The sequence below is a fragment of the Phoca vitulina genome, unplaced genomic scaffold (genome assembly GCF_004348235.1).
Source record: "Phoca vitulina isolate PV1807 unplaced genomic scaffold, GSC_HSeal_1.0 scaffold27, whole genome shotgun sequence".
Lineage (NCBI taxonomy): Eukaryota > Metazoa > Chordata > Mammalia > Carnivora > Phocidae > Phoca > Phoca vitulina.
In genome coordinates this window covers 26,663,122-26,690,979 of record NW_022589730.1, presented here as the reverse complement: position 1 = coordinate 26,690,979, position 27,858 = coordinate 26,663,122, and the positions used below count along the sequence as shown (strand labels likewise).

The 27,858-nt window shown below is 46.6% G+C and overlaps 1 protein-coding gene across 1 annotated transcript in view; it reads right to left on the bottom strand.

The window, feature by feature from the left end:
- The window catches only part of LOXHD1 (lipoxygenase homology domains 1), a 150,127-nt gene that overhangs the window by 73,508 nt on the left and 48,761 nt on the right, over positions 1–27,858 (bottom strand). The window contains exons 7-14 of the mRNA XM_032422728.1: positions 26,102–26,225; positions 23,614–23,864; positions 20,213–20,348; positions 19,482–19,642; positions 18,393–18,479; positions 17,822–17,957; positions 7,226–7,380; positions 5,426–5,586 (exon numbers count right to left, since the gene is read on the bottom strand). Of these exons, the coding sequence (XP_032278619.1) occupies positions 5,426–5,586; positions 7,226–7,380; positions 17,822–17,957; positions 18,393–18,479; positions 19,482–19,642; positions 20,213–20,348; positions 23,614–23,864; positions 26,102–26,225 (1,211 nt within the window). The remainder of the gene's footprint in view (positions 1–5,425; positions 5,587–7,225; positions 7,381–17,821; positions 17,958–18,392; positions 18,480–19,481; positions 19,643–20,212; positions 20,349–23,613; positions 23,865–26,101; positions 26,226–27,858) is intronic.

Below are 27,858 nucleotides of genomic sequence, written 5' to 3'. Positions count from 1 at the left end.
TGGGACGGAGCAGAGCCTCCAGGAGTTGAATGAAGGCCACTGGGGATGGAAGGCAGTGAGGGAAAGAGTAGCTAGCATGCAGGGAAATGAGAAGGATCACAGGATATAGGACCCTTGGCAATCACAGTAAAGAGTTCATCTTGAAAGCCAAGAACACCGGAGTCACTGTTATCAGCAAAAACAACCACCTCTTTTTCGGAGAGCCTACTGTGTGCACGGCACTGTGCTGAGGGCTCTGGGGAGGGGAGAAGGCAGAAAAGATACACTGTCATCAGTAATACACTGCTCAGCCCCTAGAGAACCTATGGTCTAGTTAAGAAGATGGGATAGACTAGGAACGCCTGGGTGGCTCAGTCCATTAAGCAGCCAACTCTTGATTTCTGCTTAGGTCATGATCTCAGGGTTGGGAGATGGAGCTCGCAATGAGCTCCACGCTCAGCATGGAGTCTGTCTGAGATTCTCTCTCCCTCCCCCTTTGCCCCTCCCCCCACTCATGCATGCATTCTCTCTCTTAATTAAAAGAAAAAGAAGATAGGATAGACTAGCCAAGGCACTGAAGGCCAGGACAAGGATGACTGTTGGCCCAAAGTAAGTGCAACAGGAATTTAGAGAAATGAGAACAGTTTGTGGGGAAGGGGCTTACTGAGTCCTCAAGGAGGAATGAGATTTGCCAACAAGGAGAAGCTGGGTCTGGACCCTACAGGGCTGGGTTTGATGGCCGTGACTCATCTATTCCTCAGAGTGGGCCATGGCCCCAGCTCTCTGCTGGCCATCCACCTGGGGGCAACACATCGGACTGGTTCACCCGAAAACACCATCCCCACTGAGCATAGGGATGCAGCCAGAGACATCAGACAGCCGTGCAAGCAGAGATGCCCAGGCCCCAGTACTCCCGAGGGTCTGTGATACAGGTCACGGCAGTAGAAGAGACACCCTCAACGTTCTCCAGCACCGTGGGGAAGCCAAGGTGCTCACCTCTGGACCAGTATCTCCCCATCTGCCTCTGCATTGGAGCTCGGCTTGGCAACCCAGCCCTATTATACTCCTGGCAGGGAGGTGCCTCCTGGCCACAGAACCCATCAAAGGAAACCAAGGCATCGCCTTCTCTCCAGCCCCTGACATGGAGCCCAGGCCTCCTTAAACCACAGTCCCTCTGCCAATATACCCTACCCGAGGGTAGGGTCCGCATCCCCTCTCTCTCACCCTCCCTCCCCAAGCACGTGATCTTCTATTCCCACAGGACATTGCTGCCTGCTGGCGGTTAGCTTGCACAAAATGTTAAGTCGGCAGGTAAGTGATTACACTGGTCATGGGCTTTAGTGCTGTGAGTCTCAACACCAAAATCATCTGGGATTCCAAGACATGAAGATGCAATTGCAGAATTCTTGGCACTGACAATGAAGGGGAGAGGAGAGATAGTTGAGAGCAGGGACTACTGCCTCAAGTCCCTCCAACCAACCCATTAGGAGCCTCCCCCTCTGTCCCGTGGAGGTCACCCGGCATCCACAGACAGAGACTGCAGAGAAGGGTGTGGCGTGGCTGGGCTGTCACTCACAGGGACAGGAAGGGTGGAAGTCAGCGGGCCGCCGCCATCAGGAAACCCAGGCGCCCTCCCGCCACTCTCCACCACTCACCCATCCCCAGGCCTGCCCCAGCAGTAAAGGGACACTGTGGCTTGTCATTTTAGCTTCCAACTGAAGGGTATTAATAGATATTTCCAAATATAGTCGTTTTCTTTCAGCTTCATACATTTGGGCCCAGGTTCAGCGTGAGATGCTGCTAAATGGGTGAGCCCCTCTGCTGGTGATTTTATTGCTCTTTCCCTGAGCTCACAAGAGATGTGCAAGTATGCACACATGTGTGCACACAACACGCAGCTGCCAGAGCTAAAACGCTTACACCACCTGACCCTGGCAGAGAATTTGATCAAGACGCCCACGTGTCCTCCCCCCGGCAGTTAACACATAGCTCAGGTGAAAAAGCAGCAGCGTGGGAGAGCAGGCTCTACCTCCAGGTGCTTCCAAGGCTCCCGGGTCCCGAGTCGGTAAATGCTATCCCCACATGCCCCAGCAAGGTACAGGAATTCATTTTCTTAAAAAGGCATGAATGCTTTAAGTGTCTGGGGGCAGGGAGCACTCCAGGGTGTTTGGGGGCCTTGGCTCGCCTTCTGCCCTGCAATCAGCATCACCTCTGTCATTGGCAGACTCGGCTCCTTTCAAAGTGCAACCCCGTATCACCCTCGCCATCACTGCGGACACATGCTGGTCAGGAAGGCGCAGAAGACCAGAGAAGTTAAGAAATTTGCCCAAAGCCACACAGCAGGCAGGTGGCTAGACTCCTGGTCCCACACTCCCCCTGCACCATGCACGTAGCAATGCAGGTGGTGTGGACACACTGACTTTTTCCTCATCCCCTTTCCAGGTTCCCTGTCCTCCTACTGACCCATCTCAGGGCTCGGTCCTCACAATTCTTCATCCACACTCTCCCTGAAGGATCCTATCCATTTCCCTGACTTTAAATTCCATCGCTATGCTCTCATATCCTGGAGCTATTTCTCAAGGCCCGACTCTGCCTACTCGACTCACAAGCCCCTCAAACCTAATATGCGCAGCTAAACTTCCAGAGTCCAGCCCAGCCCCACCCTCAAGCCTTCCCCCCAGGCTCCTGGCTTCAGCAAAGGGAGCACGACTTCTGCCCACCTACCAAAGGCAGAGACCTGGGTCTCCAATTGCCCTCTCTCTCATGGGCATATCCCATGAGCTCTACCTCCAGGACCTGTCTCTGGTGTAGCCCCTTCCCCCTACCTCCACTGCCACTACCTAGGGCAAGCTGCCATGTTACAGACTTAAATGTGTCCCCTACAAATGATGTATTAAAGTTTTAAGCCCCAGTACCTCCGAATGTGACCTTCTTTGGAAATAGTGTCCTTATAGAGGTAATCAAGTTAAAATGAGGTCCTTAGGGTTGGCCTTAATCCCAAATGACTGGTGTCCTCATAAAAAAGGGAAATGTGAACATGGAGACAGACATGTACAGAGGGAAGATGATGTGAAGACCCAGGGAGAAGATGACCATCTACACGCCAAGAATGCCTGTGACCACCAGAAGCCAAGACGCACGGGGCAGATCCCATTCAGAGGGAAAACGGCCCTGCTGACGCCTTGTACTTGGACTTCTGGCCTCCAGAACTATGAGACAGTAATTCTGTTGTTTAAGACACTCCGTCTGTAGCGTGTTCTTACAGCAGCCTAGCAAACTAATACGTGCCATCATGGGCCCTGCAAAGCCTCCCACCAGGCTCCGTTTCTCCTCTGGATCCCCCATAGCCTGCCCTCCACCCAGAAGCCAGAGGGAACTTCCTCAGATGGACGTTCCTTGCCCAAAGCCACATAGTGGCTGTCTGTCCCTGCCTGACACTAGCCTCTGTCCACCGCTGACCTCACCTGGTGACCTGCTCTTTTGTCCACCTGCTTTGGTCTCAGTTAAGTTCTAGAACCCTCAAGCTCTTTCCCCAGCACTTTCCTTTTTATCCCTCAGGAAGTCAGCCCAGCTGCCCCCTCTGCAGACAGAACTTACCCACCTTCTCCATCTCTAACCAGCCTACCTCAGTGTGGCCGCTCCCACTGGCTCTGCGCCATTGTGTGTTTCCTTCATCCTGTACCTCAGAGTTCATAAGTACGGCTTTATTTGCTTATTTACTTGCTTATTGTTTAGTCCCCCTCTAGGCTATACACTTCATGAGGTCGGGGAGCAAGTGCATAGTAAGTGCTTAATAAATCTCTTTCGAGTGGATGGGGATAAAGCTGCTCCACCTGGCATCCCAGCTGAGCAGCCTCCTGGCCCAGTGCAGGGGAAATGAATCAGTGATGGACCTGGAGAGAGACCAGAACTCTCCCACCTCATCTTTCATCCTCACGTGCCAGGCAGCCCCCTACCAGCCTCAGCATGAGCCTCCTCCTCAGTCCTGTGCCTCATGCCACTTCTCCAACCTGGATGACCCACCCTCCCTTTTTACCACCGACCCCCCCTCTGATCATTCCTGGACCAGATCTAGTTCTACCTGTTTCTAGAAGCCTTTCTCAGCCTTCTCAGCCTTTACTCTGAGCCTCTTTCTGTCCATTAGTGCCACTTACTTAGAGCTACCTGAGTCATTACTTATCTTTTTGATATAATCCCTTATAATACTAACAGTGGCTAGACTTTGAAGACTGTAGAGACCTTTGTCATGGACAAAAATGTTTCATAATTATTGTCCCAGTGGCCTTCCATGGCTGGGAAACTACTCCTTCTGGGCTTGTGGGGGTGGTAAGCAATTCGGCTGTAGCAAATACGTCTGAATGAACATGCGTGCACACGAGTGCATTTGTGTGCATGGTTAGAGAAAAAGGAACATATTCACTGCGGGGCTGTTAGGCAGCTTGCCCCCACCCACTCCAAGGAAGACTGTCCTTAGCAGAGCCACTCTCAGGAAGCCTGGGCCAGCCCTAATGAAGGGAGCTTGGACATGCAGCACCTTGTTGATGGGTGCAGGCTGAGTCCTTTGCAGAGCCCCAACCTAAGCAGACTGCGTGCACTTCCCAGACGTTGCCACAGGTGAATGTGAATGGCCAGCTTGATGGTGCAAAAAAAAATTGATATTGCTCCTTGTTCTAAAAATCTCTGTCAGTAACTTCTAGAAGTCAATGGTACCCCAAACTGGTTATGAAAGAAACCCAAATGTTTAAGAAGAAAGAGAAACAAAACTTTACCTCACTAGCAAGCTGGGGAAAGGGAATGAAAACAAAGTAAGGTATCTTGAGAAGACATTCACAGGGACAGATCAGATGTGGTTGAAGGCCCATTCAAATTGGAAAAAAAAAACAAACAACACCTTTGACTCAAGTTGAATTCAGTGGGTAACTAACAATCTGAGGGAACTCCGTTAAATTCTGAAATTGTCATACTGTATCTTTTTTTTTTTTAAAGATTTTATTTATTTATTTGAGAGAGAGAGAATGAGAGACAGAGAGCATGAGAGGGAAGAGGGTCAGAGGGAGAAGCAGACACCCCGCTGAGCAGGGAGGCCGATGTGGGACTTGATCCCGGGACTCCAGGATCATGACCTGAGCCGAAGGCAGTCGCTTAACCAACTGAGCCACCCAGGCGCCCTGTCATACTGTATCTTTAAAAAGTAATGACATTCTGGTATTTAAATAGACACCCCAGGGGTGCCCTGGGACACCAGACACCAGTGGCTCATCACCTACAGGTGCGGTGGGGACATGAGTCTAAGCACCAGCAGCAGGGGCCACCTCTTCCTGCCCTGGCTCCATCCTTAACCTACGACTGTGCTCCCTGGTCCGTGGTAGCAGGCAGGGCTGAGTCTCCCCAAAGCCAGGGCCCAGGACCAAAGCTGGAGAACACAGAGAGCAGCAGGACCACGCACCTGAGACACGGGAATTCCACGTTGTCGCTCTCGGGCTGTCCCTCTTCTCTCACCAGCACCCGCTCCAGGAACCAGCCGCTTCCCCCGCCTTTGCCGTCATGCCTGATCCTCACCCGCCTCACCTTCCGCATGGTGACCGACTCAATGGTGAACTCATCGGCCTTCAGAGAGGAAGACCACAAGGCCAGTTGGACGGTGGCTCCCTTGGGGACCCAAACACCAAGGGGAGACACAGGCCCAGAAATCAGAAAAGCTGATGGGTTGGGCTACTGATCTTTCACAGGTGGGTTGGGGGATACCTAGAAAGAACAGGTCTAACACCTCCTCCAACTACTCCCACTGTGAAGTCATTCCATGTCAAGTTCCCAACAAGGGAGGGCTTTATTTTCTGGTTAAACAATGGCCATTCCCTATGATCTCCTTCTAAAAGGCAGATCTCCCAGGAGGAGGAACATGATAAGCTGTTACCAGTCACTAACCATATATCATGAATTAATTCCTTGGCTAAACAACTCAGGCTCCTGCTACCGAAGGATACCAGCCCCCTTTCGAGGCATGGCTAGGACTGACTTGGGGGGGGGAACCAGTGGTCTCGCTAATCGCACAGTTTTGCCTGCCAATGGGGCAGCAGAAGTGCAGTAGGGGCTGGAGAGTTGCTAAGCCTACATGAGCACACCTGGGAGCCTCCAGGAACAGGAACATAAAGGTGGGATGGATGGACAGAGTCAGAAGAGGTAGAAGAGTAGGAAAGGGTGAGTGTGGGCGGGAGGGAGAGAGGAAACCTATAAATCTATGTGAAGTTGCCCCCTCCGTCCCTCCCCAAATGAACCTCGGTCCACCCACAGCACTCAGATTATTTTTACCACCATAGCCTTCTTGTGTCTGTGACCCCAAGAACTGGGCCAGCCTGGAGTGGCCTCAGAGAGAGACCTCCACTCGATTTCCAAGGCTTGCCCTGCCCTCGCCGAGGATGGGGCAGCAGAGGTGGGGAGAGAGCCGAGGCTTGTGGTAGGTCAGTCTGCAAATCCGCTTCACCTGGTAAGCACCTTGGGCCTCATTTGATTGCAACAACAACTCTACTGAGCACCTACTCTGTGATGTAGGCCAGGCGGTACATCTGCATCCTTAATCCTCACATCAGCTGGCCACAGGTGGGCATCTCTTCCCCATTTTAGATGTGGGGAAACTGAGGCTGGGAGAATGGAGCGACTGGCCCCACACTGGGTTTGCCCCCAGATCTGCCTGACACTTTCCCCATTGCCCCACATGGCCTCCCCAGGAAACCCATTTGACAGGTGGGGAAACGAAGGGGAGCACCCAGCACATCTGTGATGAGGCTAGGGGCAGAACCCAGCTCTTCCAGTCCCACATTTAGTGTCTTTCTTGGTTTCTCCTTCAAAAAGGAAATGGACAAAATGCCCCCAGTGTCATGTCTAGCGGAGAAGGCCAAGTTCCCAGCTTTCTACTAGCCTGGGTCCTCCAGTCTACAAACAAGGTGCCCAGCATCCCTCCCTGCCTGGCCACCCCTGAAGGAAGAAAGGCGCCGCTCCTACCCCCAGATGTCTTCCTGTTTTGCCCCCTTCTCAAAGCTTATGGGTGGGGAGGGGACCATGACCTACCAGGTCCCAGCTGGATCGTCCCAGGAGCCTAGAGGGTGTCATGCATGTTAGTTCGCCGTTCCCCTGAGTGTGCCTCTCTGATGGCCGGGGCACCCATATCAGCTTCAGCAGAGCAGGGAGGACAGGGGAAGGGGACTGGGCCAGGGTGGGGCGGGTAGGGACGGGGCATGGCTGTACTCACACTGCCCTTCTCAAACAGATCGGTGTTATTCCTGCAATTGTACAGCAGCCGCTCGCCTGTGTCCCCCACGTCGCCATAAAGGCAGAGGTAGACATTGGCATCGGTTCCTGCGCCTTCGAGTTCTCCGGTGCACACGGTCACCCGGTACCGGGCCACTGTCAGGGAGAGAAAGGGACACAGGCTCCTAGCACTGGCCCTGCCACTCCTGCCTCTAAGCGCCCCACCCCACCCCCAGGTCTCGCCTGGGCTGCCCTTGTGGCCTCCCTGGCTATGCAAACCCCATCCCACCCAGTCAAAGGTCAGCTCACCTGCAGGTCCATCTTCCCAGACAAACCAGAGGTTCCCAGGCCTAGTCAAGCATCAGAATCCCCTAGGAAATTCTTGTAAGAATGCAGATTCCTGTGTCCCACCGAGACTTCTCTAATTTTAGTTTCCAGAGGTAGGATCCCTAAAACTGCTTTGTTTATATGCTCCCCCAGGAGACTCCGAGGGGGTTGGCAGTGTTTGGGGACCACAGGTCTGACTCAAACATTTTGACCCTTGATTCCATCCAGCCCAGCAGACTCTTTTGCCTCAGGTTGTTCTCTAATTCATATGTCCTGTGTTCTCAAGTAAGATAGCTTTTCTTTGGTGAACCAGAACTGAGCCCCCCTTTGCTTCAGAATGGAAAGGCACAAAATGCCCCTCCCACTGTGGGAGGGGCAGCAGCTTCTTTCCCTATTGAAAATGTACCTTGGAGGAGGCAGACCTGCATCCCTGCACATCAGAGCCTCCCTTCTCACTTCAAATAAGCTAGAAAGTGAAATTCATTCATTCATTCATTCACTCACTCACTCATTCATTTGCCCTATATCTATTGACTGAAGCCCAGTAGGTGCTAGGCACCATTATAGGACCGGGATTCAGAAGTGAGCAAGACAGACAAACTCGTGCCCCCATGGAGCTTCCATCAGAGGTGAGAGTGGATGGATGGAGAGGAAAGATGGACAGTAAAATCATAACAAATTATGAACAGGAAAATTTCTGAGTTATGTCTGCAACAAAGATTACATAAGAGAGGGGTGCCCCAGAATGGGATGGAAGTGGGGGCGGGGAGTATGGTGAGGGAGTAAAAAAGGGTTTAGAGATGCAGAAAAGCTTGCAGCAAGAAGCTGACATCTGATAAAATGCCAATGATAAGGAGTCAGCCACAGGAAACTCTGAGAGAAGAGGGTGCGAGTAAGTGTGAAGCCCCAGTGTAGGGATGAGCAGCGAATATTCCAGGAGCAGAGAGAAGGCCAGTACGGCTTGGGTGAAGGAGGATTAGATGAAGCCCAGAAGTGGACCAAGGCCAGCATGGTAGGGGGGGCGGTGTGTGTGTGACAGGCCAAGGTAAGAAGTGTGACTTCCTTTGGTTGGTTGTTTTTTTTAATACAATGGGAAGCCATTAGAGGGCTTTAAGCAAGAAGTAACCTGATCTGATTTATGTTTTAAAGAGCACTCTGGCTGCCATGTGGAGAACTGACTGTAGGGGAAGAAGGAGTGAATCAGAGAGGCCAGTTAGGAGAATAATTACAGTTGTCTAGAAAAGACAGGAGGGGGCCTAGGACTGGGGGTGCAGTGGAGATGGAGAGAAGCCAGTAGATTAGAGATATATTTTTGAGGTAGAACCAACAGTACTTGGTAATGGATTGGATAAGTAATTGAGGGAAAGAGGAATCATGGATGACTCCTAGGTTTTGGCTTGAGTAACCAGGTAGATAGTATTTCCAGTGAGAAGTAGGGTTGCCTGAGGGAAGGATGGGTTTGGAGATAGAAATCAATGGTTCTGTTTGCTCATTATAAATGCGTGCTGTCTATTAGATGTTCATAAAGAGAGGCCAAGATGGCAGTTGAATATGCATCTGGAGAGTCAGGACTATTGACATGACTTTGGTCATCAATGGCACATGGATTCTGTTGAAAGCTTTGGGACCAGATGAGGTCCTCCATAGAGAGGATTATAGAGGGACACAAACATTAGAGATCAAGCCCAGGAGAAGGTAGCAACTCAGATGAGAAGGAGCCAGTGAAGCAAGGGGAAAAAGTACTGCTGGACATGTCTCTGAAACCAAGAGAAGGGAGGAATGATCGTCTGTAGCAAATGCCACAGAGGACAGAGAGTGACTCTTGGTTTAGCTACATGGAAAGCACTGGTATCAAGGACAAGAGTAGCCTTAGTGAAATTATGGGGGAGGGAAAGAAGCCCTATAGCAAGAGTCTGAGTACAGAATAGGAGATGAGAAAGTAGATATAGTACTTGGATGCCTGGATGTAATTCCTTCAATTAGTCTGTTGTGAAAAGGAATACAAAAGAGAAATAATAGCTGGAGTGGGGTATAAGTTTAGAGAAGTTTTATTTTAAAATGTTTAAGATGTGAGATACTAGATTATTATACTAAATGGGAATGATCCTGTAGAGAAAAAGAAAATGATAATGCAGGAGAGAAGAACTAGTGAAGTTCTTTGGAGAGGAAAAAGAAGAATGACCAGAGCATAAATAGAGGACTAGCTTTTCTAGGATTCAAGAAACTACAACTACAGAGACTGGAGGGAGGGCAGAGGTGTGGCCACAAAGGCAGTGATAGGTTGTAGGACAGCCTTGAGTACAAATTGAGATATACTGAGTCATGAATTTAAAATGAGACCAGTCTACAAGGCTGCATGTTTTCCTACAGCACGTCCACAATAACTAAATAGGTCATTTGTTGGCTTTACCTAGGATCGGGTTTATCCACGCAAGCATGATAGAGAGATATAAGGACAGAAAAGGTAAGGGCATATTTAGAGGTAGATTATAATGGTGGCCCATGCAATCTGAGCCAGGTATAGAGAAAACTGAGTATAAGAAGAAAGTGATAATAAAATCAGTGGATTATAGGTCTTGATGAAGTTGAAAAATGTTAGGGTGGGAAAGGCAAAACTATGGAGCCAGTAAAAAGATCAATGGTTGCCAGGGTTTGGGCAGGGGGGGTAAGGGAGAGAGAAATAGGCCGAGCACAGAGGATTTTTTAGGGCAGTGAAATTACTCTTATAATACCATAATGATGGATACAGGTCATTATAAATTTGTCCAAACCCACAGAATGTACAATACCAAGAGTGTTTGGCAAGTAAACCATGAACTCAGGGTGCTAAGGATGTATCAGTGTAGGTTCATTAATTGTAACAAATGTATCACTCTGGTAGGGGATGATGATAATGGAGAGGGTATGCATGTGTCGGGGAAAGGAGTATATGATAAATCTCTATACCTTCCTCCCAATTTTGCTGTGAACCTAAAACTGCTCTAAAAAATAAAGTCTATTTTTAAAAATTAAGGAGATATTAAGATATTCTCAGATAAACAAAAACTGAAAAAATTCATTACTAATAGACCTGCCCTACAAGAAAAAGTTTATTTATTTATTTATTTATTTATTTATTTATTTATTTGAGTGAGAACTCGAGTGGGGGGAGGGGCTGAGGGAGAAGGAGGCCCTCTGCAGGGCTTGATCCTAAGACCCCGAGATCATGACCTAAGCTGAAGGCAGATGCTTAACCAACTGAGCCACCCAGGAACTCCACCCTACAAGAAAATTTAAAGGGAATCCTTCACATTAGACATTAGACAGCAACTTGAATTCACCCAAAGGAATAAGAGCACCAGGAAAAGTAATAACATAGTAAATATACAGACAGTATAGTGTAATTTTTGTTTGTAATTATTTTCTTCTCATATTTTATATAAAAGACAACTGCATAAAGCAATAAATATAAAACTTCATTGGTGGCTTTATAATGTATACAGATGTAATTTGTATGACAGCATAGCACAAAGGAGGGGGAAGAGAATAAACCTATATTGGAACAAAGTTTTTGTATATTATTGAAATTAAATTGATACTAATCTGAACTAGATTGTTATAAGTTAAGATATTAATTGTAATTCTCTGGTCAACCATTAAAAACTAACAAAAATACATTATTAAAAGAAACAAGAAAAATGGTATTCTAGAAAATATTTAACACAAAGGAAAGTGGTAATATAAAAATAGAGGGACAGAAAAAAAGATATGAGACATAAAAAACAAATAGGAAAATGGCAGGCATAAATCCTGCCTTATCAGTAATTACATTAACTATAAATGAACTAAATATTTCAATCAAAAAGCAGAGTGTGTGGTCATCCTGCAGAGACAGGGTGGTCCTTTCACCCCATACTTGCTCAGATATCAAGGCTGATGATGCCATACATGTACCAAGAGTGAATATAAGATGTATCATTCACATAATGAGGAGTTCTTGGGAGAGTATGGTAGGTTTCCAAGAAGATACAAATATGGCTTGAGGAAGCAGGGAGGAGTGACTAGCTTGGGATTTTATGGTGATTAGGAGATAAGAGTTCCCTTGTGGGGGGTCAGGACTTGCATGGCTTGAACTTTCCACCAGTGCTAAGAGAGGAAGCATCCAGTCTTATCAAATTGCCCAGATGTCAGGCAGAAAGTGGGAGGGGTAGTGTAGCTTGAAAGCTGTTAGCAGTCAAACACCAAAAAAAAGTCACACTATTACACAGAGATTGGCAAAATTGATAATGAATCTAACTATCTGCCATATACAGAGATACACTGTAGATTCAAAGACATAAATAGGTTGAAAGTAAAAGAATGGCCACCAGAACTGGCTATAACTGAATAGACTTATAACAAGTGTAAAGATTAAATCAGTAAGAATAATATAAAAAAAACTACTCACAAAGGAAAGCTCAGTCCTCAATGTCTTCACCACTGAATTCTATCAAGCATTCAAAGAAGAATTAATACCAATTCTTCTCAAATTCTTCCAAAGCATAGGGGGGAATATTTCCAACTCATTTTATGAGGTCAGGATTACTCTGATACCAAACCAGACACAGATATCACAAGAAAAGAAAATTACATACCTATCTCTTTTATGAATATGGATGCAAAAATCCCCAACAAAATACTAGTAAATCAAATCCAGCAACATAAAGAATTATACACCTTGACAAAGTAGAATTTATCCTAAGGATACAAGTTTTGAAAATCAATTAATGTAATGTATCGTATCAATAGAATAAAAATAAATATGATTATTTCAATAGGTTCAGAAAACACATATGACAAAATCTAACACTCTTTCATGATAAGAAAACCATCAACAAACTAGGAATAAAAGGGAACTTCATCAACCCATAAAGTCATCTATGAAATACCCACAGCCAACACATAATTAATGGTGACAGACTGGATGTTTTCCTTAAGATCAGAAACAAGACAAGGGTATCTGCTCTCACCATTTGTTTTCAACATGGTACTGGAGATTTTAGCCAAGGCAGTTAGGCATCCAGATTGGAAAGGAAGAAGTAAAACTATCTCTGTGCATGGATGACATGATCCTATACACAGAAAATCATTAGGATTCCATTCAAAACTATTTGAACTAATAAATGAGTTCAGCAAAGTTGCAGAGTATAAGATCAATATACCTGAATCATTGTATTTCTATTCTTTTGCAATAAACATTCTGAAAATGAAATTAATAAAACCTCTCCATTCAAAAGAGCATAAAAAGAATAAAATATGAATAAATTTAACAAAACGAGTGAGAAACTTATGCTCTGAAAACTACAAAATATTGTTGAAAAAAATTAAAGATTACTTAAATAACTGGAAAAGCATCTCACGTTTACTGATTGGAAGACTTACCACTGCTAAAAGGCAAATGCTAAGTGTCTTCTGCCTTTAGCCTTCAGTCTCTGCATAAATGAAGTTGATGCTTTTGTGTTTAGCTCCCACTGATAGAACTGGTGGCAGTAAGAGGGATGAACAGCATTCACTGGTGTGAGAACAGAAATGGGGAAGCATAGAAGGGAAGGAGGAACACCAGCTTCGCTTATTCTTAATCCTGACAAAGGACAGTTCTGCTCTTTCAGCTGTAACTATCAGGCAATTCCCAGAAGCAAACTGATGAGGGAATGTAGCAATCCCTTTGCCTGGAAATTCCAGTCCTGTTTGCTCAGGAGCGTTAAGGTTCATTTGGCTGGAAGTTCTCAGGACTCCTGATCTTCTCCAGGGGCTCCTCCCAGCCCACGAACCATTGAGGCCCTAAGCTCCTTCCTGGCAGCGAGTGTACGGACAATTCAAAATAATTGTATTGTTAGCCATCAGCAGTGAACGACTTCAAACAGATGGGTAAGTACCAGAACCTCTTGTACTTTAATTTAAAAATTACAGCTCAGCCTGATTAACAAGAAGCTCCTCTTTCCAGCAATTGAGTCCAGTGGTCTTTGCCCACTCATCAGTGGTGTGTAATCACTTCTGCTGCACACGCAGGGGAGAATGCAGATCACAGTGCTTCTACCATCCCACAAAACTCCTGAGGAAGGGCAGGGTAGACATGTATCGCAAGCAGTGTGTATCTAGTCTGTGTCCCCGGTCCGTGTTAGTCAGTGAGGTCACTCCTCAAAGCCTCCTGATGTCAGACATGGCATTAATTGCTTCTTTGACTGGCCCTTGTTTTTTAAGTAAACCCAGAGCAACATAATTCAAAGTTAGAGAACTGTTTTTTTTTTTAATTTATTTTTATCTATTTATTTGAGAAAGAGAGAAAGGGTGCATGCATGTGTGGGGGGCGGGGGTAGAAGAGCAGAGGGGGAGGGAGGGAGATAAGCAGACTCTGTGCTGAGCACAGAGTCTGACATGGGGCTCGATTCCAGGACCCCAAGATCATGACTTGAGCAGAAACAAAGAGTCAGATGCTTCACCAACTGAGCCACCCAGGTGCCCCAAGAATGGTTTTAAATTGGTTCTTATTTTATGTGAGTCCAAGACTTTCCACTTAAGCGACTGCCAGATAGCCCTGCACATTATTCACTATACCCTGGTACCAACTGGGGAAGTGGGACTTGCCATCAGCTCTATTTACTGTTACAAAGAAGCATCCAGACTACAAAAGGAGATCCAAGTTCCTGTAGAGGTGAATGAGGACATGGCGGGGGGGGGGGGGGGGGGTCCAAGCACAACAGAAATTTATGTGGGCCAGATAAAGCATCTGGGAGAGAGAATCCAAGTTGACATGGGCTTGAAAGTACTGCCAAGGACCCCCCAGAAGACATCAAACTGCCGTTAGAGCCACGACAGACAGCCCTTCGATCCAATCCTGTTCACTAGAGACTTTTTTCCCCCATTAAAATGGTTCTTTAATAGTATTACAGAAGACAAAAACCAACAGCTATGACAGTCCCACATCTTGTACACTGTTTAAAATGTTACACGCACGTTTACACATGTAACCTATAGACATGCTCTTCCTCCCTACCCCTTCTACAACCATCTCTCCTTGTCTATCAAATCCCTACTCAGACAAGACCTAGCTCAAATGGCACTTCATCTGCAGGTTCTCCCAATGTCCTGGGCAGAAAGTTCATCTTGCCACTGTGTCTCCACGGCATTCTTTCACCTGCCAGAGCCAACTTCAAAATGGCTCTTGAATTTATCCCCTCTCTAGTCTAGCCAATTCTTGCCCGCTTCCAGTATCTCTTCTTCTCCCCGCTTGATGACTTCTTATAGGTTTGCCCCTAAATCCATCCTTCATACATCCATGAGACAGGCCAGGAGAAATGTTGGGAAGAAGGAGCTAGAAGGAGTTCCAGGATGGGGTGGAGTGTCACCAAGGTCATGAGAGGGTTGGGAGGTAGGAGCCTGAGCCAGAGGTGGGGCATGTTGCTCAGAGGAGTTTCATGGGATGATCCCGAGGGAGGTACTGGGGTGGGGAGTAAGTGGGTGGGAGGCAGCGATCATCAAAGTGGATGAGGACCAGGATATGGGTGAGGGGATTTTCCACATGAACATTGAAAGGAGCAGGACAGAGGCTCCTAAGTTTTGATGTGCAAATAATTACTTGGTATGCTTGATAAAAATGCAGATTTTCAGGTATAGCCCTCAAAGAATCTAATCAACATCTCTGGGGTGAGGCCAAATTGTGTTCCCCCCCACCCCCCCATTCAGTTTAAGTCCTAACCCAGGGTGCCTGGGTGGCTCAGTCGGTTAAGCAGCTGCCTTCTGCTCAGGTCATGATCCCAGGGTCCTGGGATTGAGCCCTGCATCAGGCTCCCTGCTCAGTGGGGAGCCTGCTTCTCCCTCTCCCTCTGCCTGCTGCTCTGCCTACTTGTGCTCTTGATCTCCCTGTCAAATAAATAAATAAAATCTTAAAAAAAAAAAAGTCCTAACCCACAGTATCTCAGAATGCGACAATATGGAGGTAGGGCTTTTAAAGAGGTGATTAAGCTAAAATGAGATCCTATGGGTGAGCCCTAATCCAATATGACATAAGAAAGGATGAGGGCACAGACAAGAGCACACACAGAGGGAAGACCATGTGAGGACACAGCAAGAAGGCGGCCATCTACAAGCCAAGGACAGAGCCTTAAAAGAACCCAACCCTGCTGACCCGTCTTGGGCTTCTAGCCTCTAGAATTGTGAGAAAACTAACTTCTGCTGTTTAAGCCCCTGGTCTGTGGTATTTTGTTATGGGAGCCCAAGCAGACTAATATACTGCCCTAGAACAATGGCAGGAGTTGGGGGTCTGGAGAATGACCGAGAGACATGTTACACCACCTTCAGTGAAAGAAAAAAGTAACCAGAGGACACGAGAAGATGGGATTGATCTGGGGCAGAGGCGACACCGTGAGATGGTGTGAGCCCCACGTCTGAGAGTGCAGAGGAAGTCGGGCAAACCCCCTCCCCCTGGCCCCACAGTCTGTGAGGAGGGAAGACAGGTTTGGAGGGACGAGGTAGCCAGGCTTCAGTCAGGTAAAGAGGACGTGGAGGTAAAGAACATCTTGGGTATTCTAAGTAAAAACAGTAGATTTCTTTCTGGAAAAACCTCACTAAAATGACAATATATAACAGGTATTTTCAAGACTTAACCAAACAAAAAAAAAGGACAAGTAGAGATAACAGCAACAAGATTTGGGGAGCTTGACAGCCCCTGGAAAAGTGATTAATACCTTAGTGCAGTGGTTCCTCACCGGCAGCATCACCTAGAAATCTGTGAGACAAATTCCTGGGTCTCACCCTGGACTTCCCGAGTCAGAAACCCCGTGCGTGGGGCCGCACACTCTGTGGCAACAGAGTGGTAACACACATGGGTGGTAACACACATGGAAGTTTGAGGATCCCTGACTCACCAGAACTGATCAGAACTATCCCCTGTGAAATCTGAGAGGCAACCAACAAAAAGGCCCAGGAATGAAAGCACCAGGTAACTTCAGAAACAGGAAGTGAGGAGCTAAAGTCATGAGAACTGGTTAGAAAGATCGAGGAAGCCCTTAGGTCCCAAGACCCCCTCCCCACTGGTTCACATGTGCAGGATCCATTCCGGCACACAAAGGGGACAGATCTGACAAGAGCAGGTGTGTTTCTGCCTCAATGGGCTACATTATTGTATCAAGTCCCAGTTTGGGGCAGAATCCTGTTATCTACCATGTTCCCGGGGAGATGGCTGCCTTGTTGTCTCAGAAAATAGTACTGAATGTGAAAAGACAGAGGATAGCCCCTGACCCAGGAGGCGGGAGACCTTGTTCTAGGTCTGTCTCCAACTGTGCAATCAGGACAAGAACTCCCCATTTTCCTGAATTGCATTAGGCTATTTTAAAGGCCTTTGAACCCAAATATTCTATGGTCACATTTTTAATTACAAATGAAGAAGAAGCATAAAGTAGATGATAGATCGTGCTAAACACCAGCATTGCCTAATTAGACTAATAGACGGGGTGATCCCTTAATAGATATTTGCCATGTGGGGTTTCTATGTTTTTGAGTATTTACTTCTATTTAAATCATTTCAACAAATATATACAGAGCTTCTACTGGATGTACGAATGTCTGAGAAGTGACACTATCCAAATATTTAGAAGAGCTACCGGGAACTATGAGTGACATTGTTTTCGATATATTCTTAACTCTTTGTAATTTTGCAGTATTGCTCTATGATTTAAAAATTAAGAACTGCCACAGTGATAGCAAATAGGTTAATTATCTTAAGTGCCAATTCTGATCAATTGCTAATGTCTGCTTGGAGTGCTATATTGGGAGCTTTGAAATTCATTTCCGACTCAGTGGGAGAGAATGCTCCATCACTTAGTGATGTCTGCCAAGGGAAAAGGACAGGACACGTGCTGCGTCTCTGTCTGTTCTGCTACCATCATCTAGAGGCAAAATGATCTCCCTTTACCCCTGTGAATGTGGAAACTGGACCCCAGATTAAAAGCTTAGTTCCTCTCCTATGAGCCTTAAACAGAAACAGAGGACTCATCCCGGGCAGCCAATCATGGCTTCCAGATACAGTCTTCCTTTTGGGGAACATCTCATGCATAATTTGAAGAGAATGTTTCTTTAATGTCAGGAAGGCTGTGGAGAAACATTGCTCTGTGCAGATTCTTCTCATCCCCTCAGCCACCTGAAGACCCTTAAATGTCGCCTCCCTCCCCCACACCCACCACCACAGAGCTCTGGCATCACGCCTTAGAGAAGCCATCCCCGTCTCCCCCGGAATGGAGAGCTGGTCAGTACTCACTGCCCATTATCCTCCGCACTGTCGGGCCCTCGGCGGTCATTTCTCTTACGATCTCATTGTCATCCTCGTTGGCATCCAGCCAACGATTGCAGTTGAAGTTGTACTTGTCTTTGGTCAGAGTGTTTACCAGGGTCATCTGGAATGAAGTCCTGGGGTGAGCAAGAAGTTGTACCCGAGATAGACCACACCCTGGGGTCGCCATTCTGCTATCTCAACAAAGGGAGGCCAAGGCCATCCCGTAGAGATGACTCTTGTGGAAGGTGGGAGTTCCAGATTAACATCTATCCCTCTTGCTCCCCGGAGACCCATGCTTGCTTAGCAGCCAGTTGACTAGGGAAGAATGCAAGTCTCCTAACACCTAAGCACTTTCTCAGTCGACTTTGGAGGTCCTCTCCCCATCAGGACGTCCCCGTGTCCTATGTCCAAATTCGGGTCTCACTCTGAGACCCACGCTTACCCACCCCCACTCCCAAGAGAAATAAAGGCAAACTTAGGTGACAGGGTCATTAGAAAGGGACCATTCTGGTTCCTCTCCCAAGCATCTCCCAAGCCCCGGGATGGCACACCTCACCCTTTCTAAATGCCATCCGGAACCAGGGCTCCTTCTGTCATGCCACACTCGAATCTTGTAAAACCTGCCAAGATCCGGGAGCTCAATCTACGGGGAGAATTGACAAGGTTTGGGTGTACATAATCAAGTGAGATGTGTTTAACCTCACAGCTGACCCCTTGCCAGAAGGGCACCCGCTCTGGGCCGTGTCTTCAGCAGTGAGGATGGCTTTGTTTCAAGCCACCCTCATAGACTGTGTCCTCTCACGCCCTTGCAACCAGGGGCACGTGAGGGCAAGACAGCCGTGTAGGGCCCGGGTTCAGTCTGGCCTGGTGAAACCGAACAAAAATAACTGACCCACAGTAGGATCCTGAATAAAGAAAAGCTTCCAAGCAATAAACTCCCAGTAACAAAACCCATATGGCAACCCTGCAAATTAGCACAGGCCCACAGCCCCAGGACTCCACTGGGCACTAAAACAGACTAAAAGATCAATACAGCAGTCATGCCCTTTCCCTAGGGGCTCGCAGTCTAGCCAGGAAGACAAATACATGAAGAGCAATGAACTGAGTGTATAACAGAAGCACCAGTGGGGTGCTCTGGGAAGACAGCTGAAAATTACAAATCATTCTCACCTAAAGGTCAGAGCACACTTCTGTTGGCAAAACAAGCCTTGCTCTAGTTATATACACATCAGAAATTTAAAGCTAAGTTTCTTTTAAAATATTCTACCATTTATACTTTCCCTTCAATTTGCTCCTCACTCTCTAATTCAGTCCAGATCAGACGGTTTGACGTTAATGTGTTCAGGGTCTCTGTTCTACAATGATTCCCCAAGTTTCAAGGCTCTTCAAGAACATGCTATACCTGCTTCTTTCCCCCAGGCTTGGTTCTGGAGTGTCTGATTCAGGTGAAGGGCCAGATGCAAAGTGGACCCCATTCAGTCAATAGGTCACTCTGACACCTTGCAGCGTCCTGAAGTTCTGGTAGCACACTTTTGTCTTCAAACTTGATTCAAAATCTAGCTTAGAAAACCATCCTCATGACAAATACCTTTTATATCCCTTCCTCTTTCCTCCTCCCTCCCACCGCATTATACTTCCCTCCTACCCTAAATTTCTCGATCACGCCTGGTTTGAACCACTTGTTGTTGGGATTCAGGAGAATCTCGTCTGTCCGCCCCTTCTGTCCATAAATCTGGATGAAGATGGGAGAGTTGGTACCAGCTTTCTTCAAGTCGGTTGTCCAGACCCACAGGGACCAAGGGAATTCTGCAGAGACAGGTCAAGCTGTCCCATAAAGACTTCAGGAATAAAGAATTTTCATGTTACCAGTGGGGAAGAGAAGCAAATCAAAGGTGTTTAGGACTGAAGTGCAGATCATGCACAGGTGTGGCCCACTCTCAGAAACCCACTATAACAGGTGCCAATATTAGGGACCCAAGGATTCCTTGCTATTTGAAAGAGGGTACCTCAATGATCCTTTTAATGACAAAAGCCTATTAGTATGTTTTAAATAGGAAAAAGAGGTGACTCCCTGCACCCTATGTATATTCAAAGTGCACTGTGCTGAATCATTCAGTTTAACATCTAGCCCATCACAGCAGCTTATTCAATTTGGGGTCACGGGGGTACTAGCCATGGTGCTGGGTATGTAACCCTATGGGGCCTGTACCTTGGAGAAATGAGCTTCCTGCGGGGCCCATTCTCTTCCTCTCTAGAGGAGAAATGAGAAGCAAAAGTGGACCCCTACACAGTGGAGCTCTTGCCCAGGGGTCTGACATCCTGGCCTCTGCTGGCCCTGTCTGGGAGGCCACCAGCCTCTGGGCCCTCTTCACCTACTTTTCAGCCTCTTCTTCCTGAGAGACACCATCTCGTAGAGCTGCCTCTCGATCAGCCCATCTACCTTCTTCTCATCCAGCCAGTTGCTGCAAGGGAAGGTCTGTTGGATGCCCGTGAAGGGGCACAGAATCACCACCTGGGGGGGGGGGGAGGCAGATCATGAGTCTCCCGCAGCAGGTCCCCTGGTTGGGACCTCCTTACAATGTCTGACAGCCTCTTCATGTTAAGGGTGGTCTCCATGAGGATTCTCAAGGAATGGCACTTTTCTTCCTTTTGCCACTCTCATTAAATCTTAGATCAAGAAATACCTCCCCCAAGGAGTCTTCCCGAGTAGGTATTATCCATCTTCCAATTTACCAGCCCAAATCTCAAATTCTTCCCCCTACACACAACACCTTCTTTGAACACCATATTTCTTTATGCACATAAAATCTCAGTCCAAACCAAATGAACTAGAATACTAAATTAATTCCCTATATTTGTTTTGTAGGAAAAAGGTCAGTCACATAAAAGGCAATGAATATCTGGAATATAATACAAAAACAAACTACCCTCTTCTGGGCTTGAGCCTCATTCAACCTTCTTTCCCATACTTTCTCTACTTTACTCACATTCTGAACTCATGGGTTTAGAACTCAGAAGTGTGTCCAGCCTAGGTCACTCACATTAGGTATGTCCAAAGGAATGTTCTTGTGACACTACAAAATTTTCTATCAGCCAAGAATTGACTATTCACACTGCTAGATTCTCAGCTTTACCTTCTTTTTAACTTGAAAACTAATTTGACCCTACCACTGATCAAGCATTTTGACTAGCCACTGTCTTACTGTGTTTGTTTGTTGTCAGTTTTTCATGGTTACTGCCATTGACTATAATTTCCTTGGATTGAATTATGACCCTTAGATATCTCTGAGAATTCAACTAATACTTACTATCTGACCATGGTAGCTATATGAAACCTTAACTTATAAGCACAAACGGTACGGGAGATAAAAGATCGGGGGAGGTACAGGTGAGCTGTACCCCCTCAGCCTCCCAGAGAAACTCTCTTCCCTCAAGATAAATGAGGGCTCAGAGCCTCAGGTGGCAGCCTCATCAAACACTTTGGTCCTGTGACACAAATGTATTAGCAATTAATATAGTCTACCCTAACATGCATTCATCATATGGGAAAGCAGAGGTCCAGAAAAGGGAATGAAGTGCCCAAGTTTGCAGTCAGTTGGTGGCAATACCAGAAGCATAAATGTTCCTGACTTCTAATTATCAGTGCAGGGCCTTTTATACCCATCAGCAAGAATTTCAGGATTCCTATTATGGCTGAGGTCCACTGAGACCCATTATTGTGCTCCATCTTTTATGCTAAAGATTCTATGCGACCATGTATTCAGAAGTGGCCCCACCCATACACCCCCTCCACTTGTGCACACACACACACACACTCTCTCTCTCTCTCTAAAATAAATATTATATGTTGGCTAAATGAACATAATAAAAATAAGTAAATAAATCTTTAAAAAATCAGATTCAAGAAGAAATAGAATGCCTGAATAATTCTATAACCAGCAAAACAGAAACAACAATTTGTTAAAATCATTAATTTCACACACACAAAATCCCAAATAAATTTGCAAGAGACTGGAACCAAACATTTGGGGAATAGATCATTGCAATTTTATACACCCTGTTTTAGGAAAGAGAATAATTCTCATTTCATGCCAGGATCAAATGTGTCAAGGACTAGATGAGAAAGGAAAATTAAGGGCCATGCCCCTCATGGACATATACACAAAAATTTTATATAAAATCTTAGCAAACCAATTCCAGAAACACATAAAATTAAAATCCATTATGACCAAGTTTTTCTTGAAGAAATTCAGTCGGTTTGCCATTAGAAAATGCAGTCATATAGGGGTGCCTGGGTGGCCCAGTCAGTTAAGCGTCTGCCTTCAGCTTGGGATCTGATCCCAGGGTCCTGGGATTGAGCCCCATATCAGGCTCCCTGCTCGGTGGGGAGCCTGCTTCTCCCTCTCCCTCTGCCCCTCCCCCCTGCTCCTGCTTGCTCTCTCTCTCTCTCTCAATAAATAAAATCTTAAGAAAAAAAAAAAGAAAATGCAGTCATATAATTCACCAAATTAATAAAAGAGAAAAGCCTTATGACTATTGCACTAAGTGCAGAAAAACATTAGATAAAATTCAACAATTCATAATAAAAACTTCGAACAATACAAAATAGAAGAAGATTTCCTTAATCTAATCTAAGACTGTCTACCAAAACCCCCCAACAATCATAATTAACTAAATAGAACATTAGAAATAGTTCCTTTAAAATCAACAACAAAACAAAGATGTCTACTATTAACCCTCTGTTCAGCATTGTACTGCTCATGTGGTCAAATAAAAAATAAATTAAATATAAGCTTTGGAAAGAAAGAAACCAAACTGTCATCATTCACAGACAATATGACTTTCCATAAAGAAAATTCCCCAAAAATCTATAGACAAATTATCAGAATTAGAGTTTAGTAAGATGGCTGTTTGTAAACTCAATGTACAAAAGTACTTCTATTTCTACATCAGCAACAAGTAGTTCAAAACATAAGTTTAAACAGATATCATTTATAATAGCAACAAAAATTGTAAGGGCTCTATGAATATATCTAACAAAGACATGTAAGACCTTTATCAAGAAAAATATAAAACTATATTGAAAAACATTAGAGGAGACCTAACTTTTAAGAAGTATACAATGTTCATAGATACAAAAAGTATCTAATAAAGATGTCAATTCCTCCACATGGATCTATAGATCCAATTGAATGCTGTTCAACACAGTTCTTCAGGGAACTTAGCAAGAAAATTCTACAACTTCCATGGAAAGGTTAAAGGTCATGAATATTAACACATTCCTGAGGAAAAAGAATAAGAGAGAGAGAGAGCACGCTCAAGTGGGGGGGTGGGGTAGAGAGAGAGGGAGAAGTAGACTCCCTGCTGAGCAGGGAGCCCCATGTAGGGCTCGATCCCAGGACCCCAGGATCATGACCTGAGCCAAAGGCAGATGTTTAACTGAGCCACCCAGGAGCCCCCAAAATACTTGTTGACTGAGAGATTTATAAGCTGAAGTGAAACAACACCAAGAATCAGGACAGTTTATAACTACCAGCTAGCACCTGCATTTGGCCCTTGGATGCATGCACAGAACAGCCCTCATTCCTGACCATAAGCAGAACAAGATGGATGGGCACGTTACCAACCCAACTGCCCAATGAAAGTGCCTGCCTATGTGCTCTGTCATTGGTCCAAAGGAAGTAGGAAGCAGGAAGCAGGTCAGCATTTCTATGCAAGTTAAAGAAGAGGGGTTGAATCAGGAAAGGGCCCCTCCACCCCCAGAAGGCATCCCTTACCTTCTCACAGTACCAGCCTCTATTGACGCCCACATTGCCGTGCCCAATGGAGACCCGACTCAGAGGACTGAGGAGGACAGCCAGCTCGATGTGGAAGATGTCTGTGCGGCCACGGTCAAACACACCACCTTCCAGGAAGATTTTCCCACTGTTCTTATTCCCTCTGGCCCCATACATGACCAGGTAGATTTTGGATTTGGTCCCAGCCCCCCGGACATCCCCAGTGAAGACGGTGACCACATACGAGATAGCTGGTGTAGAAGCCACAGGGGAGGAGAAAGTTAGTGCCAGCTGGTTACAAAATCCCACCCACATTCTCCTCTCCCTGGCTCCAGCCTCCCTAGACCCTCCCTCCTCCATACACCCTCATTTCCGCCCCCGTCCTTCTCCCCAAGATGACATTCAGTACCCCTCTCCACTCCATATTATCTGAGTTTCAGAATAAACTGCAGGTATTACTATAAGAAGCTGCCAGCCCTGATTACAAAAACTAACAAAGAGAAGGCAGAATTTGAGTTGGCTAAGAATAGTACTTGTTATTAACGTTAATTACCACATGCCTATTATTAATAGCTGCCGGATGAATTCTGTTATGTCTGATTTAATTATAATAGTCAACTCCATTAATGGAGATTTATATTCAAGACTATCTGATTCATTTCTCTTGCTCTTTTGCTCATAACTTAAAAAGACAACTTTTAATAGAGGGCACTAATGTCCTCTTTCGCTGCCTGACGTGGTAGGGTGAGGGAAGGAGAGAACATTGTGGTTGGGCCATCAAACTGGGGTTTGATCAGTCAGGAGGCAAGATGAGGACATGAAGTTCTGGGCAAGAGCCAGCAAACGGCGATTAAGCTCTGAGATGGGACTGAGTAAGAGAATACACTGAAGACAAACATTGAAACTCTGCTAAGGTCTGGCCTCCCTTCATTTTGTCCTGGAGTCAAAGGCAATGGCCCTTTAGTCCTTGTCAGTTCTCCCGAGCTCGCACACACCCCTCCACCCTACCCCCAACCCCACCCTCCACCCCGGAGCCCAGGGAGATGAAAATCCCAAATTTTCTTTGGAGCTAGCACATGCGGCTACATGGATGCCTTTTTCATTTATACATTTACACCTTCCTTTGTTCAACAAATGCTGATTGAGAGCTTACTACATGCAAGGCCTCAGGGAGACTATGAAGATGGGAAAAAGTGGCCACTGCCCTCAAAGAGGGGGCTCTGCTTCTCCAAAACACACGGACCTGGGACGCACGCCCACGGCCCAGGCTACCAGCAATGCCCAGCCCTCGCCGGCCATTTCTACTGCTCCTCTGGGGCAAGTAAGAGTCACATGGTGAAAGGGGTCATAGCAGACCCACTCTGGTACCTGTTTTTAAGTAAATACTTCGCAAACTTCAGTTACAAATGATGTGTGAGGTTGAAAGATGTTGGAGCAGAGGAACACTGGATTTCCTAACTGAGAGCAGTCATGGTCTACGTATGGCTAAGGAGAGAGGCAGGGCTCAGAGGGAGTGGAGGGTAGCACAGAGAAGAGAAATGGCATCACAGGCTGAGGAGAACGATGTTCTAAAGATAAAGAGAGAGAAAGAGTAAGACCAGCAGGGAGGGGAGGGGAAGGCATGGCTGAGGTGGGGGGGCAGCTGAGCAGAAGACAGGTGGATGAGGCGGGGCGTAGGTTCAGGAAAGAGGGATAGGTGTATGGATGAGGTGGAGGGGGATGGGAGGGGAGGTGGAAGTGGGGAGATAAGATGTTGAAAGATGCTGCCAAGAGCTGGAGCTAAACCGTAGAGCAATTTGCATACTGTGCCCCAGAACTTGGACGTATTCTCTCTGCAGTGGTGAGCAACACGAGGCTATGCAGCAGAGCACCTTCTCAGATGTGCACATTACAACACTGATTTTCTCGAACATCCATGAATGCCCATGCTGGGAGTTGCAGGTTTTCTGTGGAATTCACACAGGGTAGAGATTTAGGTGGCAGATCAAATCCTAGATCTGTCACTTGCCAGCTATTGTGACCTTGGACAGGTCTCTTAACATCTATGTGACTCAGTTTGCTCATCTGTGAAATGGGAGCAATAACAGTTCCGGTGTTACAGGGTCACTGTGGGGTTTAAAGGAGCTGAAATGGGTCAGGTGCCTGGCAGAGGGCCCGGCGTATAGTAAGCACTCGATAGCAGGAGGAGTTAAGAGCAAATCCATATCCTCATAAACGTCCACATGGAATAGGAGTTCACATTCCGGCTTCATGCAGTGGATAACCTCTTTTGCCCTGGGAAGTTAGTATCTGCCCAGGGGCATCTCCCCACCTCCTCTGGTATCAGCAGAGCCCCAGGCTCCAGCCCAAAGGGACAGAACACTTTCAAGAGCAGGAGGAGTGGCTGGCTCCCACTTGATCACAGGCCTCCAGGCCCACAGACAAGAACACAGAGCCTCGGACAAAGTGAAATATCAGCCAATCAGACTTCCCCCTTCTTCAGTTCTACCTGTGGTCTCAGCTCCGCCCACTAAGATATCCCTTTGGATTTTGCCATCATCTTCGTCCAGGGCCAGCCAGCGGTTAAGGGGGAAGTTGTATTTCCTTTTGTTCCCAATATCTTCAATGATAATCTGGGAAGGAGAAGAGAGGGAGGGAATGACCAGTGTCATGGAGGGCTCACCTGGTGATCAAATCCCTCCACCACTTGAGTGCACTCTGAGAATACACTCTCACCTTCTTAGTGGCCCACTAAGCTTCTTACAAGGACACACCTGGTGCAGATCACTGAGAGGCACATGGGGATGACTGGCAATGACCTTCTACTTGAATGACTGAGCCACTCTTCCCTCTTCTGTTACAGATCATTTAAAAAACTCAATGCAGGAAATTTGGCAGGATGTGTCCTGTGAGACCTGGGTGTGAAGCCTGGATTTGCGGACCACAACAAGAGCATCATCTTCCCCACCTGCTGAAGGTTGGGACCCTAACCTTCTTGGTGAGAAGCAGAGTCCACACAAGAACTACGAGCCCCAAATCAGGCACACAGAATCCCGGGATCTGGTGATCAGGTCAGAAAACATCCGTCACTGACAGGGAGGATAATCGAATCGGCCATTTATGAAGTTTCCCGCAGGGCACTCACATGTGAGCTAGGTTGGCGAGGCTGAGATAAGGGGGTCTTTCAGAGTTTACCGAGAAGCCGAGGGGCTGTCCCAAATGTCCCGGGACCCCAACTGAAAACCCACTCTAAGATAAGCAGACTGGTCAATAACTAGAACACGCCCTCCGCTCCTAGCACTGTGCAGACAGAATCATCTGCGGACACACAGGGTAAGCTGGAAAGTGGACGTGTCTGTCCAGGTGTTCCCAAGACTGCCCGAGAGAGGGGGCTCTGATTTCAACGAAAGACTCATTTCCTAATATCCAAGTGTCTGCAGTGTGCCAACAGGGCACACATGGGCTGCCTGAAGACATCCCACCTTGTTCTAATCCCATGTTCGCATAGGAACCTTCTGGGCTAAGAACAGTCTTCCTGAGGACACCACTCACTAGGGGGAGCCAGTGGCCTGAGCCAGTAACTGGAAGCCACACCAGGCTTCTCTCCTCAGATAAATCAGTATATTCAGGCTTCGGTTTATAAATCAGTCCCTTGTGAGTTTGGTTGGTGTGAGTCACCCTTCAGAGCCTGCTGATTTGATTGTCTGTACTTCTCAAGCTGAGTGCCTGGAGACCACTGTGGCACAGCCCAGAGAGTCTTCTGCCGCCGAAGTCCAGCCTCTCCCAACCCTCCTATCTGCACATTTCTCTGTGGCTTTCATCCCCGTGTTAGGGGGAGATTGGGGAGTCAGTGACAAAGGTCTGAGGCTTCAACCTGCCTCCTAACCCCCCTTACTCTGACGCTCACAGAGTTGGAAAAGCAAAGTGAAGGAAGATAGAACTTGGTTTATCAGACAGGCTATCAAGTCTACTAATAAACCTAGATGTACAGATTCACCATCTCTGTCTTTAAATGTTCACGGATGAGTGTGCCAGCCATGGTTTCAAGAGCTAGAGCACCACCCTCACAGCCCGTGGAGTCCATCAATAAAGGGCCTTCCGCTGGCCTACTGTCTGATGGAAATTCCTGACCTGAGAAGTTTAGCTAATCTGAAAAATAAAATGTGTACCATTCAATACCCCTACAGGACAAAACTAGCTGAATCACAAAGAGACGATATTTGAAATATAAATTTTTGAATAACAAGCAAGATGCTAAAAACTAGA